This window comes from Pantherophis guttatus, chromosome 2 (genome assembly GCF_059756535.1).
Source record: "Pantherophis guttatus breed Tessera chromosome 2, ASM5975653v1, whole genome shotgun sequence".
Lineage (NCBI taxonomy): Eukaryota > Metazoa > Chordata > Lepidosauria > Squamata > Colubridae > Pantherophis > Pantherophis guttatus.
This window is the reverse complement of record NC_142064.1, coordinates 221,111,177-221,128,538: the sequence shown is the minus strand read 5'-3', so window position 1 is coordinate 221,128,538 and position 17,362 is coordinate 221,111,177. Positions and strand designations below refer to the sequence as shown.

General features: G+C 36.8%; 1 protein-coding gene across 10 annotated transcripts in view; it reads left to right on the top strand.

Moving 5' to 3' along the window:
- The window catches only part of TASOR (transcription activation suppressor), a 67,129-nt gene that overhangs the window by 28,430 nt on the left and 21,337 nt on the right, over positions 1–17,362 (top strand). For 5 of the 10 annotated variants that reach the window (XM_087887866.1, XM_034436747.3, XM_034436760.3 and 2 more), the window contains exons 14-21: positions 709–1,392; positions 2,037–2,437; positions 3,799–3,946; positions 8,081–8,137; positions 12,903–13,864; positions 14,673–14,795; positions 15,245–15,404; positions 16,902–17,010. In XM_087887866.1, the coding sequence (XP_087743992.1) occupies positions 709–1,392; positions 2,037–2,437; positions 3,799–3,946; positions 8,081–8,137; positions 12,903–13,864; positions 14,673–14,795; positions 15,245–15,404; positions 16,902–17,010 (2,644 nt within the window). The remainder of the gene's footprint in view (positions 1–708; positions 1,393–2,036; positions 2,438–3,798; positions 3,947–8,080; positions 8,138–12,902; positions 13,865–14,672; positions 14,796–15,244; positions 15,405–16,901; positions 17,011–17,362) is intronic. The other 5 variants (XR_015732667.1, XM_034436754.3, XM_087887868.1 and 2 more) reach the window with 1 other exon arrangement.

Here is a 17,362-nt window from a genome sequence, read left to right as displayed (position 1 = left end):
CAGAATATAATCTATATAATTACAGCTATTATACAAATGATATATTGATTATTTCACTGGCGAGTGTGTGGGTGCATGTATAAAATAAGCATGTATTAATTAGTATGACAAAACAGGTTGTTGATGGATAGGTAAATTGAAAATACTTATAAATGAAATTGTGTGGTGTTAAATGGTACAGTATTTATTACTTAAAAGGCTTTATGTCCCTTTCAAAATTATTTCCAGAATCATTGAAGACATTGCATTTAATAAAAACTAGCAACAAAATCAGATATTTAGTCTTCCAGTAAAGCAGTAACAAACATTGGTATAAAGGAATAGCAGTCCAATGAACAATCTGTATTGTAGGCAATTTTTTCACACCAAGTATACACCTATTATACAAAGATTTGTCAAATTCTTGTTTAAAGTACTAAGTATACTGTTGAAAAAGCCCCTTTTTCCATGCCTACCATCTTCATTATCCTTCCTGATGAACATGTGAGAAATATCTCAGTATTTTATCTTAAAGAACAAGCAGAATAGGAATTCCAAGATAGATCTTGAGCATGTTACGTTTCTTCTTAGTTGTTATTAAGGTAAAATGATGTGTTGCATGAAAAATGCATGTGTTGATTTCACTAAGCAAAGGCAGATTGTGTAAGTTTATTCAAGGAATGGTGTTTACTGATCCCCCTCCTTTTTTTTATCTCATTCTGAACATAGTGCACAAAAATGATCAGAAAAATGAGAATACGATGGTATTGGATGAAACCCATGAATTTATACCAGAACTTCCAAGATTTATCCAGTCATTGCATTATGCATATGTACATTCTCGCAAAGATTCTAAGTCTAGCTTGAATATTTTGATGGAAAAATATATAAATGACTATTTTAAACGATACAGTAAATATAAAGAATTTGTTTTACATCAATATAAAGGAAACTTGGATGAGAGAACATTTCTGTATCCTGGTCCTAAAAATAAATCCCATCTTGAGAGCTGTTTGCATTCCTATATTTTTGGTTCAGAAACATACCAGGTTCCTATTTCTAAAGTGAAGAAAATAATGGACAGTAATAGAAAACCTCAGCAGTTCAGTCCTGTTTCAGATTATGAACCGCTGGAAGATGAATCTGATTTTACAAGAGGAAAAGCTGGAAAAAGAAATGGATCAAAATATGAAAATACAGCTGCGAACAGAAAGTCTGCTCGCTCTGGAGATCGTGATAGAGGAAATATTGAAGATCTGATTAATTTAATTCATTATACAAAGAAAAATGTAGATAGAGAATCTGACTCAGAAGACAATAGAAATGAAAGCAGGCGGAAACGAAAATGTGAAAGTAAAGGAGAGAGTCCACAAAAGCAGTTAAAAATGAGCAATACTTTAGAAAACAATGAAGGTAAGTAACTCTGTATTAACTATAGAGTTTAAGTAAATAAATATAAATGTAGCTCATTGTTATAGCATGTTTCTTATACTTTGAATCTTAACGCAAATTAAAAATTTCTCATATTGAATGATTGGATTTTATATTCATACATATTTATTGCTTATATTAGTTAAAAATTCAGCATTTTTGTTATGTGGCTTGGCATTGAGCATATTCTCTCAGTTTTTGTGGGTATGGAACCTTGCAGTGCAGAAGATTTAAGTCCCTGACATTTAAGTAAGTAAAAATCTACATTGAGTCAAACCCAATTCCTGGTTATTGGCTGAAAATATCCATATACTGGCAATAATAAACTATTAGTTTGCAACTGCTGCCTTTTGGAGATTTTGTTTTGATTTCCAAGTCTAGTCAGCAAATGTGAGATTTCCTTGTGGTCACCCAGGAAGCAAGGTGTTGGGCTTGAGGATCAGTATAAATGTAATTGCTGATATTTTATACAAAGAGCACATCCGTTTTTGCCATTGAACACTTTTTTTCACTAGGCTTAGAAATGTGTTTTCTTGTGTGTATCATATCCATCAATTGATGAATGGATAGTCGAAAAGTTTTAGCATAATATTTGTTTTTTCTGTATATTTCTACTCCTACCCCAGCTGGATTTCTAGATGACAGAGCACCAGAATCACTTCTTTCGATGATAGCTGATCTGGGTGGGCGTGATACTGATTTGAGACAACAGAACATTGGTGATCCTCCAATTCCTGACCTATGTGGTGTTTTGAAATTACTTTCGGAAGTGCTTACTAATACGGATTTTCAAACAGCAAGATTGATTAAACAGGCGTCAGAAAATTATTCAAAGCAACCAGTTGAATACAATCCCATTCCACCAAAGATCAAGGAAGAACCCGAGCTTCCTAACACTACACTTGAAAATACTCAATTCAAGGATCTCCAAAGCCCAGTCATGCTAGAAAGAAGTGCAACAAGTTTGCCTAGTTCTCTCGATGCCTCCACTATTGAAATGGATCCAGATCATATACTACCATTAAAAGTAAGAATGTTTCCGTTTTGCAAATCTGTTGCAATTTAACTTCAAGAGCAATTAAAAAGTCTCACAGTTCAAAGTCAGGGCAGATCAGATTAGTGAAGCTAAAGATAATTGGGTATCATGAAACTTCGCTATATTGAACAATTGTGTTATACTTGTTAATGTCATTTTCAGTGGGAAAATCTAACTCGAATCAACTTGTCAGTAGATTTAAAATAGTGAGTATCTATAGAGAAGGTAACAAAATAGGCACAAGCAAACATTTGACTAGGGCTTCTTATCTGGCTTGCTATGCTTGTCATGTATTGGCAATTTGAGAGTTGAAGATGAATTTTTTTTAAAAAAAAACTCTTGTACTGTTTGTGACTGCGGTTTGTGTTGGTTGTTCAGTTGGTAATGGGGAGGGCATAATCATTCCTTCATTGGAAGAGATCAAGAGATAAAATTGATCTTGGGAGCCTGGGAAGGGTTACTTCCTCTAGAATTGCTTCTTTCCACCTGAAACAAAACAACACTTCCAGGTGAAATATATCTTATATCGGGTGAAATGCACCCGGTTCGGACCGATCACCCGATCCGGTAGTGATGGAGGCGGGTGGTTTGGAGAACCGGTAGCAAAAATCCCTGTTCCCCCCCCCCAATGCCCAGCTGAGCCACGCAATCATCGGAGGCTTTTTTAAAAAAAATTTTAAAAGCCATTTTTTCTACAACCTCTGGCTGAAAAAATACTTTTAAAAATAATAAAAAAAAAAGCCTGTGATGATCGTGCAGCTCAGCTGGGATCATCAGAGGCTTTTAAAAGCATTTTTTCTACAACCTCTTCGGCTGAAGAGGTTGTAGAAAAAATGGTTTTAAAAGTAAAAAAAAAAGTTGGCCACGCCCACTCAGTCATATTACCCTCACCACCACCACCAAGCCACGCCCACAGAACTGGTAGTAACAAATTTTACATTTCACCACTGTCTTATATAGTAAATAACTTTTTAAAAGTATTGTTGGCGCTATCACCAGTCTGAAACCTTGACAATTGCTTTTCTTTTCTGTCTGAAAGTGACTTGTGTGTGAGTAAATCAGTTAATTCAAATTGTACTTGAATATCCTGAAAATAAGAGCCACAGTAAATATAGATAGGGATATCATAGTAGTGCTTAATTGATTATTTAAATCAATATAGTACAAAAATGTTTTAATTTTTGAAGATTGTATATTGAAATGATTAAAATTAACAGTGCTAAAATTTTGTGTGTGTATAAATACATATTCTCATGGATGCACATGGACACAAACACATGCACTTAACATATGCTATATTAATATACATAGCACCACATAATTAACAATTGAAGTACTATGTATTTATTTAGGAAACAAGCACAGGAAGCATAAGCAGCTTTGATGGTTGTGTTAGTCCCTGTCCTAGCACACCCCTTGAACAGAATTATCATAGACAGCGTTCCAACTCAAACAATTCTGAGGCAACTGAAATACATTGGAAACTGATTCCCATTACAGGTGAGTAATAAGATAAGTATAAAGTTCAAATCTTTGTATCTTTTAGATATCCAGTTATAAATATCACAGAGGATATGGAATGTTTTTAATAACATATTTTTACTTCCAGGCTATTCAGCTAGTTCATGACAGTTGACAACAGGCTGATCTCCACTTCTGTTAGTGGAGACTTTATATTTTGAGTCCTTTGTTTATATTGTTGGTTCTTGGAAACATGTTTTTAAATATACTATTTTGAATTTAGCTAAGGTGCTCTGCAGCAATCAGTTGAGATGGAACAACGGAATTCTATGACTGAGGAAGAAACTCAGGTTATGAATCTGTCCTTTCATTGTATTAAAGCAGGAATCTCTAGCAGCCTCCAGGAACACGGTTCCACAAGTGCCCAGCTGTGAGACCCTTTTTCTTAGGTTGGGCTCAAGGGATCAGGTGGGATTGCTGCTGCTGTACCAGCCTCCCTACTGTGTGGCAGCTTCCCTACCCGGGCTCCTGGACTTCGCCGTGGGGCTGGTGGTGGAATTCCCCAGGCTTATAGTTCTGGGGGACTTCAACCTGCTATCCCTGGGGGCTAGGTCAGAAGTAGCTTGAGATTTCATGGAAACCATGACTTCCATGGGCCTGTCCCAGGTCATCCAGGGCCCGACTAGGAATAGTGATTACACACCCGATTTGGTGTTTTTGTCGGAGCAGTGCCTATGTGACCTGGAATTGGTGGACTTGTCCTTGGTTCCCCTGTCAGGACCCATTAGATTGGTCCACCCCCATCGACTAATGGACTTTTATGGGTTCCAGAAGGAGCTGGGGGTTATAACTGCAGATCTGTGTCACTGTTTGGAATAGGAAGGTGACTGGATAGGATTGCATCCATGCAACCTCTCCTCACCCGTAGACCTCTCTGTCCTCCATGGTATACAGAGGAACTGAGAGGGATGAAATGGACGAAGAGACGTCTAGAGTGCCACTGGTGGAAGACAAGGGATGAACTTGATCGAACATGGGTAAGAGCTGCTATTAAGGCCTATCTCGTGGCGATTTGTGTGGCGAAGTGTAAATACTTCTCTGCACTAATTACATCTGCAGATAATCGCCCAGTGACCCTCTAAGGTGAGCCACCTCCTGGGGAAGGAGGAGATTTGAGGTTCACCTGAAGGGGTGTGCTGAGGAATTTGCAGATTTTCTGGAAGATAAAATCGCTCAACTTCATTCCCGCATGGTTGCGGGTCCAGTGGAAGCCCCTGAGGCAGGTTCTTGCCCTGTTAGCTGGGGACAGTTTGATCCTGTCGCTCCTGAGGAAGTGGACAGGATCCTAGGGAATATGCGCGCAAGCACATGTGTTTTAGACCGATGTCCCTCCTGGCTTGTGAAAGCTTCCCTGGAGGTGACAGGCTGGTGGACTCTGCCGGTGATTAATGCTTCCCTACAGGAGGGAGTAGTGCCCCAGCATTTTAAGGAGGTTGTGGTCTGCCCTCTTCTTAAGAAGCCATTGCTGGATTCCACCCAGTTGGATAGTTCCTGACCTGTCTCCAATCTTCCCTTTTTGGGAAAGGTTGTTGAGAAGATGGTTGCGTGGTAGCTCAAGAGGTTTCTGGATGAAATGGATTATCTAGACCCCTACCAGTCAGGATTGAGGTCTGGATATGGGACAGAAATGGCATTGGTCATGTTTTTGAATGATCTCTGGCAGAAGCGGGATGGGGTAGTGCATACATCCTTACTCTACTTGACCTCGGCAGCTTTCGATACCATCAACCATGATATCCTTCTGGAGCGGCTTTGGGGATTGGGAGTGGAGGCTCTGTGCTATCCTGGTTCACTTCCTCTGTGGCTGCTTTCAGTTGGTGTTAATAGGAGGTGAGGGATCCAGCCCTTGCCCGCTACTTTGCAGGGTCCGTAGGGCTCAGTATTTTCTCTGCTCCTATTCAACATCTATATGAAACCGTTGGGTGAGATCATCCATCACCATGGACTGAAGTATCATCTATATGCTGATGAATACTTAGCTGTATGTCTCAGCCCGTGGTGAGTTAAGCGATGGCATGACCTCCCTTTCGCAGTGCTTGGAGGCTGTTAGAGGCTGGATGGGGAGCAACGGGTTGAAACTGAACCTTCGTAAGAACAAGTAGCTCTGGGTTTGGGGTTCTTTGGCCCACGGAGAATTGCCACCTTTGGTCTTAGATGGGGTGGCACTGCCCCAAACAAACCCTGTGCGTAATCTGGGGGTTCTCCTAGACTCGCAACTTCTGCTCAAAGAGTGGGGGGGTGGGTAGTCATGGCCAGAAAGTGCCTTAGTGCAACTACAGTTTGCAGTTACGCCCTTTCCTGGACAACAATTCCTATTCATGATCACTCGTATATACCCTAGTCACCTCCAGTATTGACTATTGCAAAACGCTATAAATTCAGGTGGGAACTGTATTGGTTGCTGATTTGCTTCCAGGTGCAGTTCAAGCTGCTGGTTGTCACTTTTAAAGCCCTTCATGGCTTGGGACCAGGTTATCTGAGGGACCGTCTCTTGCCGGTCACATCTATCCAACCCAGCAGGTATGGAGCGGGGAGGCAAGGAATGTTGCAGATCCCATCCCCTAGGGAGTTAAACCTGGTTGGACCAGAAGAAGGGCCTTCTCCGTGGTGGCTCCCTCTGTCTGGAACATATTCCCTCCAGAGATTAGAAAGGCCCCACTCTTAACACTCTTCCAGAAGATTCTGAAGACCCGGTTCTGCCAGCGGGCATGGAGAATGCAGAGTGGGATGGAGCCCACTAAATGGCTCGTATGATGTTTTGTCGCCAGGGCAGGGGGGTGGGGAGTTTATTGTTTTTTATATGATATTTTTATATTGTAAGCTGCCTTGAGTCTCCGTGTGCGAATAGACAGCAATAGAAATCTCCTAAATAAATAGTTAGCTTTTATGTTGGATTTAACACATTGTCTAGATAGTTTGGAGGTTAATAATTGTATTTTGGTGTTTATTTTCTTGCTATAGAGATGGTCAGCTGTAACATAACATGGTGTTACAAATAACAAGAACCATCATGAGCGTATATGCAACTAGTGACATAGAACTTACAAAAAATGAAAAAAGTTACGTGGTCTCTAGAGGTGTGGTGGTTCTATTCCATAGTAAAAGAATAAACTTATAGAGGATTATGTGGCAAGTTAAAGACTAGCATGCTTTAATTATTTTCCTTTAGAATGAAATTGAACAAATACTTCTATTGGTGGGGCAATTTTTCATAGAATTTTTGAATATAATGGCTTAATGGACTGCATTTGGTTACTAGATTTTAGTTACTAGATTTTTGTGATCACTACACCACATACCTGTGTATTTATTTAAGATAATGGGGGAACTTGGCAGAACATTTATAAATAAATTCTGTTCCAATAATGTTGTAAACACTATATTGGGTTCAGATTGCCAATAGAAACTTTTGCCTCTAAAATGTTTAAAAAATGAGATTTCTCTCATTAACAGTTCATTTTAACTTTTTTTTAAATTTCCAGAACTATGTAAAACCATGGTTATGCTAGTTTATGCAAAAAAAGGTGATATGAATTCATCTGAGGCTAATTTCTCAAGGGTTCTTTTTAAAACACAATTTGTTCAACAGGATGGCTTTTTTAAAATTGCTGCATCACATTAATTCATTTGAAGCCCAGTTTTCTTCTAAAACACTATATTGCTACTAAGAGATAAAACTTAACTGCATTGTATTATGCTATTTCTGGATCTACTTGCTTTTAGTGGTAATTTCCATATTTTTTTTATGGACTAAATGAAAACTATCTTTTCAATGAAAAATGTGAAATTATTGAAGTAATATGGGTGTGGAAGCAGCAGTAGCATGGTTGGGGAGCTCAAGCCTCTAGTACACCAGAAATGATTTAACACAGGAATTTCTAGCCTGCTGGTTCTTGCAGTGTTTATAGATATAATCAATTCTGGAATTAAAATCTTGAATGAAAACACAATTCCACGAGATCCAAAGATACTTGAAATTAATAATATTATTTTTATATTCTCTGATATGAGCTAATGTCTATTTAAATTGGTTTATAGAACAAAAAAGTATGAAAGGATGTACTTTATATATATTGAGAAACTCTAAACTTGCTAACTGCTGCTCTCCCTCAGGAGGGGTAGGAAGAGTTCCTGAGGATCAACTGAGAAAGCTTGGAGATAACCAAACAGGTGAGAAGGATGGTCTTCACTGCATATGTCCATTGCTATCCAGGTAGCTGAAAAAGAAGCCATTAAATTTTCGGAAGACTGAAAACCAACCAACCAGTTTTACACATAATTGGGGAAATTAATCCACTGAAGCAAGTATATTCGGAGTTTGAAACTTGAGAAATGCAGCCCACTTAAAATACCCACACTCATTCTTGCACTTGTGGCATGTCTCTTCATCGTAGGAGTTGCAATGGTCTAAAAAAAGTATTTGTAATTGCATAGTTTTTGGAGGTTATGTGGGGATTGCAAAGGGCTTTAGTACATATCGATAGAGATACGTAAATGTATTTTAAATGCTATTCTAAAATAAATAATTCATGTTTTTTATTTTTCCAAAAAAAAACATGGGAGGGTTTCACATTGTTCTCACCTGTTTAATTTTGTAGAGTTGCTTCTGATATTTGCATGTGGATAGATTTCTAGAAATCTGCTTAAGGAAGTAAACTTGCAAACCCAGGTGACAGACTGGCTTGTTTCTTATTGAGGTAAAGGAGTCCCTGCAGACTTTACTCCACTAGTCATTGCTGACTATGGGGGGCGATGCTCATCTCTGTTTCAAGGCCATTGAGCCAGAACTGTCCAAAGATATTTCCGCGGTCATGTGGCCAGCATGATGTCATAGTGCTGTTACCTTCCCACCAAAGTGGTACCTATTTATCTGCTCGCATTTGTCTGATTTTGAACTGCAAGGTTAGCAGGAGTTAGGGCGAGGATGGGAGCTCATCCCATTGCATGGTGCTCGGTCTTTCCAGCCGACAAGCTTAGTGTCTTAATCACTAAGCCACTGCACCGTCCCCTTCTTATCGCATTGGTAAATAAATACTTGACAGTTTGTTACTGTCACTTGGGAAACATTTTTGTTTGCAAAAAAACTATGTTTTTAGTCATAATATGGGAAGAAATAAAATATTGATGTTTCTTACCTGTTTGCATTTGGGGAAGAAGCAATTTTTACTTAGCTGAAGTAACAATACTTTGTCACTGATAATTCATATATTTGTGGCATTTGGAAATAAGATAATTTTTATTTAGATGTGTATTTGAATATTTTACATTTATATTCATCCTCAACACGAGCCTAGTGGCGCAGCAGACTAAACTGCTGCTGTTAAAGTAGCACTTAGCTGCCAGCGGCCTGCAATTACTGCGAGTTCAATTCTCACCAGGCTCAAGGTTAACTCAGCCTTCCATCCTTTCGAGGTAGGTAAAATGAGGACCTGATTTGTGGGGGCAATAAGCTGACTTTGTATAAAATAGAACACCGCTTAGGGGCAGCCAAAAAGCCCTACTAAGCAGGTATATACAAAAGTATGGAGGCTATTGCTTAATGCATTGTAAGCCGCCCTGAGTCTCTGGAGAAGGGTGGCATATAAATCGAACTAATAAATAAATAAATAAATAAATAAACAAATAAACAAACAAACACTAGAATTTGGTTCTTACTATGCTATCACAATTAGGAGCTTGTACTAATAAACTAGCATATAATTTAAGGGATCCCTTAATTTTATTAAAATTTTGAACATTAATTCTATTAAATTTGAAAATTTGCGGAAGTCATTTTGCTTTCTATATATTAGATCATGTTAATCATAAAGTATAAATGTGTAGAAAATAGTTTCATAACAGAATAGAATAACTGGGACCTTAGAGGTCTTCTAGTCCAGGCCCCTTCTCTGTCAGGAAACCCTATGCCATTTCAGAGAAATAGTTATGTAATCTCCTCTTAAAAACTTCCAGTGTTGAAGCATTCACAATTTCTGGAGGCAAGTTGTTCCACTGAGTAATTGTTCTAACCGTCAGGAAATTTCCCCTTAATTCTAGGTTGGTTCTCTCCTTGATTAGTTTCCATCCATTGTTTCTTGTCCTGCCTTCAGGTGCTTTGGAGCATACATTGACTCCCTCTTTTTTATGGCAACCCCTGAGATACTGGAACACTCTTATCATGTCACCCCAGTCCTTCTTTTCATTAAACTAGATATACACAGTTTCAACAACTGTTCTTTCTATGTTTTAGCCTTCATTCCTTAATCATCTTCGTTGTTCTTCTCTGCACTCTCTTCTAGAGTCTCAAATCTTAAGAGTCTAGAGTCTCATGATCTTATTAAATTATATATGTAATGCTGACATAATATAAATGTATAATTCATTTAAAACCATATTTTTAGCAACATTTTGTGGAATTTCCAAATTTCATAATACATTGACCTTCGTTTAATTCCCTTCTAAAGTTCGGGCATAAGCTATAGAAATTTCCCCCTGGATTGGGTCAGAGCTTCTTTCTTTGGTCAGTCAGTCACACAGTGGCCAAACAGTGTATTTAAAGAGCCTCCCAAACAAGGAGAAGAAGGCAATTGCTTCCTCTCTTGTTTCCCAACATCTGATATTTAAGTTATGCTACCAATGCTCCTGGAGATAGTAAGCATCCTTCAAGATTAGTGGCCAATTGATAGTCTGATTCTACATTAATACATTTAGTTCCCTTTTACATTGGTGGCCATCACCAACTGTGACAGTGAGTTGCAGTTTAATTATGCTTGAATAAAGAAATACTTCCTTTTATCTGTCCTGAAACTCTCGGCATTTAGAAATATCAACTACAGGTATTCCTTGATTTACAACTGTAATTGAAACTGGAATTATGTTTGGAAGGAGGTCACCACATGTCCCTGCCTGATTTTATGACCTTTTTTTGGCAATTGTTAAGTGAACACCATCGTCAATAAACAAATACAGTATACTCAATGGGCACTTTTTGCTGGAAACCAGAAATAAACTCAGGAAACTGGCAAACTGGCAACTGCTAGCATCTGTAAATGTGAGCTGGTTACCAAATGCTCAAAATGTGATCATGTAAACATTGGTGTGTGTGCATAAGTAGCTCTAAGAAATAGTGGCTAAGTCACCAATGTTAAGTGATAACTAAAACAAGTTACAAGTTTATGAAGAACGGAGAGAATTTTATTTTGATCCTCATATGGATATCTAGCCGTTTCTTCCTTTCTACTTACTTCTGCTCCAAAAACTGCTGTAGTCTTACTTGTATAAGAGTTATTATCATCATCAGATCTATCTGATCTTTTTAATGCTTTTCTTAGCACCATTTTGAGCTCTACAACAGTGGTCCCTACCCTTTTTGGCTCCATGGACTGGCAGTGCTAGTGGCGGCAGCGGGGAGGGGATGGGTTTGCGCATGCAATTTAGATCCCCTGCATGTGCAAATGAAGTTTCATGCACTCGCCTAACACTTCCACGGCCCAGTTCCCAACAGACCACGGATCAGTATTGATTCGCAGCCCTGAGGTTGGGGACCCCTTATCTACAATATCTTTCTTCAGATACAGTATTCTGTTTGGAATTGTACATAATGCTCAAAATGTAGATGTTCATAAGAATTTTACTGTAATAAACATTTATGTTTAATTTGTAAGATTCCAAGCTTAAGAATTGTTTTATTGGTAGCACCCACACTCTAGGACAGGGGCGTGTCAAACGCAAGGCCTGTGGGCCGGATCCAGCCCGCAGGTTGCTTAAATCTGCAGGGCCAGCCTGGAAAACCTGCAGGAGGCATCCATCCCATCTCCCCCTCCTCCCCCCCCCGCCTGCAGAGGAGAATTACAATGCTGATCCGGTCCTTGAAGAAATCCAGTTTGACACCCCTGTTCTAGGATGACATTTAAGTTATCTGCCATTAATCCAATTTACCTTAACTGATCAGTTACTGGCAGCCCAGATTCATTATGCCATTATTTGTATATATATGAAGTTTGCAATGTTTTTGTGTATGCTTCTGAATGTCTGTGTCTGTTGATATATCACTTTGCACTAACTTGTTGAACTACTTATGTCATGTTGAGGTCAATTTGCTGAGGACTACCTGTACTGGCTACTGGAAATACATTATGTATAAATTTGTCACTGGAAATTTTATAAGAACTTTTGGTTTTGAAGTAGATTCTTCTTATGATCTGTTAAATTAATGATCATAAAGTTGAAGGAAAATTTGTTGAAATACCAAAAAACCATTTACATGTGCAAAAATTAACTTGATGAAAGCATCAGGAAGCATCTTAATGGAAAATTCCATTTGAATGCTTATGCAGCATGTGTGTTTGTACTACGTCATATTAGGTTTAATGAAGTTTAATAGTCTTTATTTTTCCATGTAAACTTACTGCTTTTTACTATTAAGTGCTACTATTGGGATAGGCCACATTGCAATATCCTGAAATCTTTAGTTCAGCATCTGAGAGTTTTATATTTTTATGTATTTTATACATAATACATTCATATAAATACATTTATATATCAATCAAGGCTTTCATATAGTGGTTTTAGTAGAGAAAGCATTGACTCTGCTGCCTCTCCTGAACATACCTATGCTGAATGCATATTATTTAGTGGCATCAATAGCACTGATCACTTTTTCAGATTTGGCTGGTGAGCCAAAAGCACAAACATCCAGTTTTATTTCAAACATGTCTGCAATATTTTATGTGAAAAATCTGTAATCCAGAGACTACTTTGCAAGCCAACATGCTGTTCCTTATGTCTCAACATCTATGTTTTGGGTAATATATTGACATATTGACATATGCTTATAATAATGAATGGTTTTTAAAATATTTATCAATTAAAGTGACATTCAGAATACATTAATGTTGACAATATACTTATTCAGTGCATATTCTTTAAAGGTAATTTACCAACTTTTCTTGTATAGGCTTGAAGTCTCCAGATGAATTGTTTGCTTATTCAGTACCAAAGGATGCTTGTGAACAAGATCCTCGCATTATAAACAGGCCAAGAAGTTCTGATTATGAATTTGCATACTGTGCCTTTTCAGACCTACCGAAAGAAGGAATAGAAGATAAAATACACACAAGTCAAGAGGTGAAATCCGAAGAAGAATGTGAATATGAAACAAATAATTATGTGTCAAGTAAACATTCAGTAAGTGGAATAATAGAAACAGCCATATTAGAAGAGTATAACATCTTTACCAACAAGATTCAGGAAACCTTGCAGGAGAAGAATATTGTGTATGTCAGTGGAACATCAAAACCTGTCTTTTCAGCCCAGGAAAGGATTATGAGACTTTCTGAATTCATATGTTTAGAAGCCTCAGATATTGCTGTCCATAAATATGTAGAAAGACTAAGTGAAAAGCTCAACAGTGTTGCTTCATCATGTTCATATGGTGCCCAGAATGCATCCCTTACTCGAAGCGCTGGACCAGGCGATAATTCTGTTACGAGTAGTGGATTGAATTTGGCCCTGGAGGAGCCTGTGTCTTCCTCAAATGATTTCGAAGAACATCTTTCAGAGCCACCATGTAGCAGTGTAGAGGGAGATGCAGCCATTAATGAGCAGAATCAGTCAGTAGTTTTGGATATAGAAAAAGAACAAGAAAAAGAACACAAGCCGGTGAATGCTAACATAGAGGAAAAGTTAACAGCTGAGCCAAAAGGATCTCCTGTTGATAATTTGCCAAAATCAGAGAAGATCTCAAAGCCTGTAGATAAACCAGATATTTCAAAGCAACCTGCTCTGGCCGGTTTTATTAGCCAATTAAGACCTGAAGTGTTTGACAGCATTTTCAAAATTATTGAAGATGTACGAAAAAATACAGTGAAATTCTACATTCACGAAGAACAAGAAAGTTTGCTTTGCAAAGAAATAAAGGTAAGCTTTGTACATGAGTGTATGTCAGTTCTGTGCATCTGTTTTAGAAAATTGTAGGAATTGTACATGGGTAAACCAGATTTATGTTTTTGCATGAGTATTTTAATGAAGTCATGCTGATAGATAATAATAGCTATTTTTCCATATGTTTTAAAAATTGACAGGAAATCTGCAAATTGATAGTTTGCTGGGGTGAAAATAACACAAGAGAAAGAAAGAAAAAAGCATGGGCCACAGATTTTAGAATTCCCATCCTTTCAGTAAAGTATAGTAGGTATATAGTAGTTACTTAAAGCAAACAGGAAGTTTAAAAATCTGTCTTTCTGTACAGATGTTTTAAATAATGAAGGGATATTTTGTTGATACACTAAGCATATGCCATATTTTAATGTGGCATTTGTTAGAATTTTATCCCATCTTTCTCCAAGAACTTAAGCTTCTCCTTTTTATTCTCATAGCAGCAAGTCTCTGAGGTAGGGTGAACTAAGAGTGAGCAATGGTCAAACTCACACAGTGAATTCCTATGACTAAAGGAAGATTTATAAAACTGGTCTCCCTAATCCTTGTCCAACAACTGAACTGCTTTGTATTGTTAGCTTTCATGCTGCAAGGCAAGCAATAGGCTGGAAAATTTAGTTTAAAATTTAGTTTAAAATAATAATGTGTATTAAAACAGGTTTTTCAAAGATAGTGAAAAAATACTGTATTGTAGCTTTGTTTAGTTTCATTTTTGAATGTTTATCTCTAATTGTTCTTTTTAGGTTTAACATTAATTGTATTACTTTAACATTTTCTGTACTTGGTTTAGGAGTATCTTGCTAAATTAGGTAATACAGAGTGCCATCCTGAGCAGTTCTTGAGAAGAAGAGCCGAGCTGGATAAATTACTTGTAATTATTCAAAATGAAGATATTGCTCATCTAATTCATAAGGTAAATGAAATGCACTTAAGCACACTGCAGTGGCTTTCGTAATGTGTAATATATATTATGATTGAATGTTCTATGTGAGGAACAGCTGGTTTTGGGTATTTGTGGCAAAACTGAAATGTTCAATTTGGACAATTTGGTCTATAAAATGGACTGAAAGTATTGATTCCCCCCCCCCTACAAAACATAATTTTCTAGGGCGGAAATGGTTGGGTGACGATAAGAACAGTAAATGGCACATGTGGAGATCAATTTTTTTTCTGTTTTATGCACACACTCTTTGTTATTTTATATATATCCTTAAAAACCTAAGGAGACTAGTAAGCCATACACTTATCAATGCAAGATATTAATATAAATAAGGAATGCTATTGTTAACGAAGTGTCTAATTTTAACTAATTTATTTTATCGTACCGGTGTCTAATTCTTTCTATTTGCTTTCTTTAAATAGATACCATGCTTAGTATCTTTGAAGAGACTCCCATGTGTCAGTTTTGCTGGTGTTGAAAGTTTGGATGATGTGAAAAATCGTACTTACAATGACTTGTTCGTTTCTGGTGGCTTCATTGTATCTGATGAATCTGTTCTCAACCCGGAATCTGTCAGTGTTGGTAAGCCTCATGTTCATTAAAGCTTAGGGCAGACTCCACAAATTATTTCCTAATAGATCCTGTTCCTAATAGATTTTAGGGCTCATATAGTGAAACAGGAGTTTGTAATTGGGGTTCTATTTTTTGCTTTATTCTAACCCTTTGAGAATTTTATGTTATAAAATAATGCTGTAAAATCCTGTTCTTTAGGGCAAAAAAATCTTACGTTACTTCACTAGTAGAGATAATACTGTTCAGCAATTGAATTTTTTGTAAAACAATTCATGTGGAAGTGTTGTCCAGAATAAGAAATAAATGTCCTCAATCCACAGATATTTCCTCTTTATTTTTTATTGTTGCTCAGTTGAAATGTCCCTGATTCCTTGGGTCCATCATTTACTTATTCTTATGACGTTATAGGTAGTCCTTGACCACCAACCAAAATTGGGACTGGAATTTTGGTTGTTAAATGAGTTATTGAGTCATCACGTGACCCAGCCTGACTTTTACCATAATCATTAAGTGAATCCCACTGTTCCCGTTGATTTCGCTTGTCAGAAACCACCTGGAAAGGTTGCAAATTGCCACCATAGGATGCTGCAACTATCATCATATATGTGAGCTGGTTGCTAAGCGTCTGAATTGTGATTCTATGACTGAGAGAGTGTTGTGACGGTCATAATTTTGAGGATAGATCATAAGTCACCTTTTCAGTGCGGTTGTAACTTTGAACAGTCCTTAAACAAATAGTCGTAAGTTGAGGACTACCTGTAATTAGCTGTAGTGTCTTGTACTTAAATGTAGATCAGTAATAACTATTGCAGTTATTAGAGACTCATGCTCATCACATACTGATTTATATTAATCACAATTTTGTATTAGAGCTAACACTGGTAATACTATGCTGTTATGAAAATTTAGCATGAAAGGTGGATGCAGAGAAACAGGGAAAGAAGAAAACAAATATTTGGGAATGTTATTAATCTTTTTTTAAATACTTTATTATTTATAGGATCTTCCACAAAGCGATAAAATGCTTCTGTCTACTTGAACCTTAATATAGGAAATTGGAATTTGCCAGTTCAATAAACTTGAGTAGCATTTAAACAATTGCTATATTCTAATCAAATATTTTTACAGGGGAAATTTAATTTGCATAAAACATCTAATAAAATCATTTGGCTATAATTTTTAATACTTCATTTGCTTTTGAATTTCTTTGTAACATTTGTAAAATTAGCTTACTGAGACAGTAAACCTCACAACTAAACTTAACATAATGGGAAGACTCATACATTTAATTGATTTTTAAAAATTAAGATTAACATTTACAAATGAAAGTCATGTTTCCTATCATGATTTTTACTTGAAGTCAGTAATTTTCTCCTGGAGTTGTTCTAGCGACATGCTACTAATAAAAGCTGTGGTCAAGCATTGTGTTGTGTATCTTGTACAAATTTATCTAATTCCTATTTTAAGAAATATAAGCTAGGGTTTACATTCTGTTTTCAAAATTAGATAAACTTAATGAGTTCCTGAAGTTCCTTGAAGAGTTGAGTACTCCAGATGAAAAGTGGCAATGGAAAATCCACTGTAAAATACAGAAAAAATTAAAGGAGCTTGTAAGGTATGTATTAGGTATGCAAGAATTACTGTATTAAAAAAAGATAATTTGAAATTGGTCTGGTTGTAGCTATATCAATCATTCTTTATATTTGTTAAAGTTCTTTTTTGCCTACCATTTCCCAATTATTGTGAAAACATTATTTTCTATTTTAATTTTAAAATCCCTCTTGGTAGTTAAGAGTTAATATAACAATAATAACAAGTTTTTTTTTTTTTTGTATACTTCAAAACCATGCTTTCATTTAATAGCCTGCATTTGTTTTAAACAATGTCTATGGTCTTAATTTTTGCTTTTTCTGTAGAAAATTAGAAATCAGCTTGGTAATTTTGTCTGCAATGCTTATATTATATAA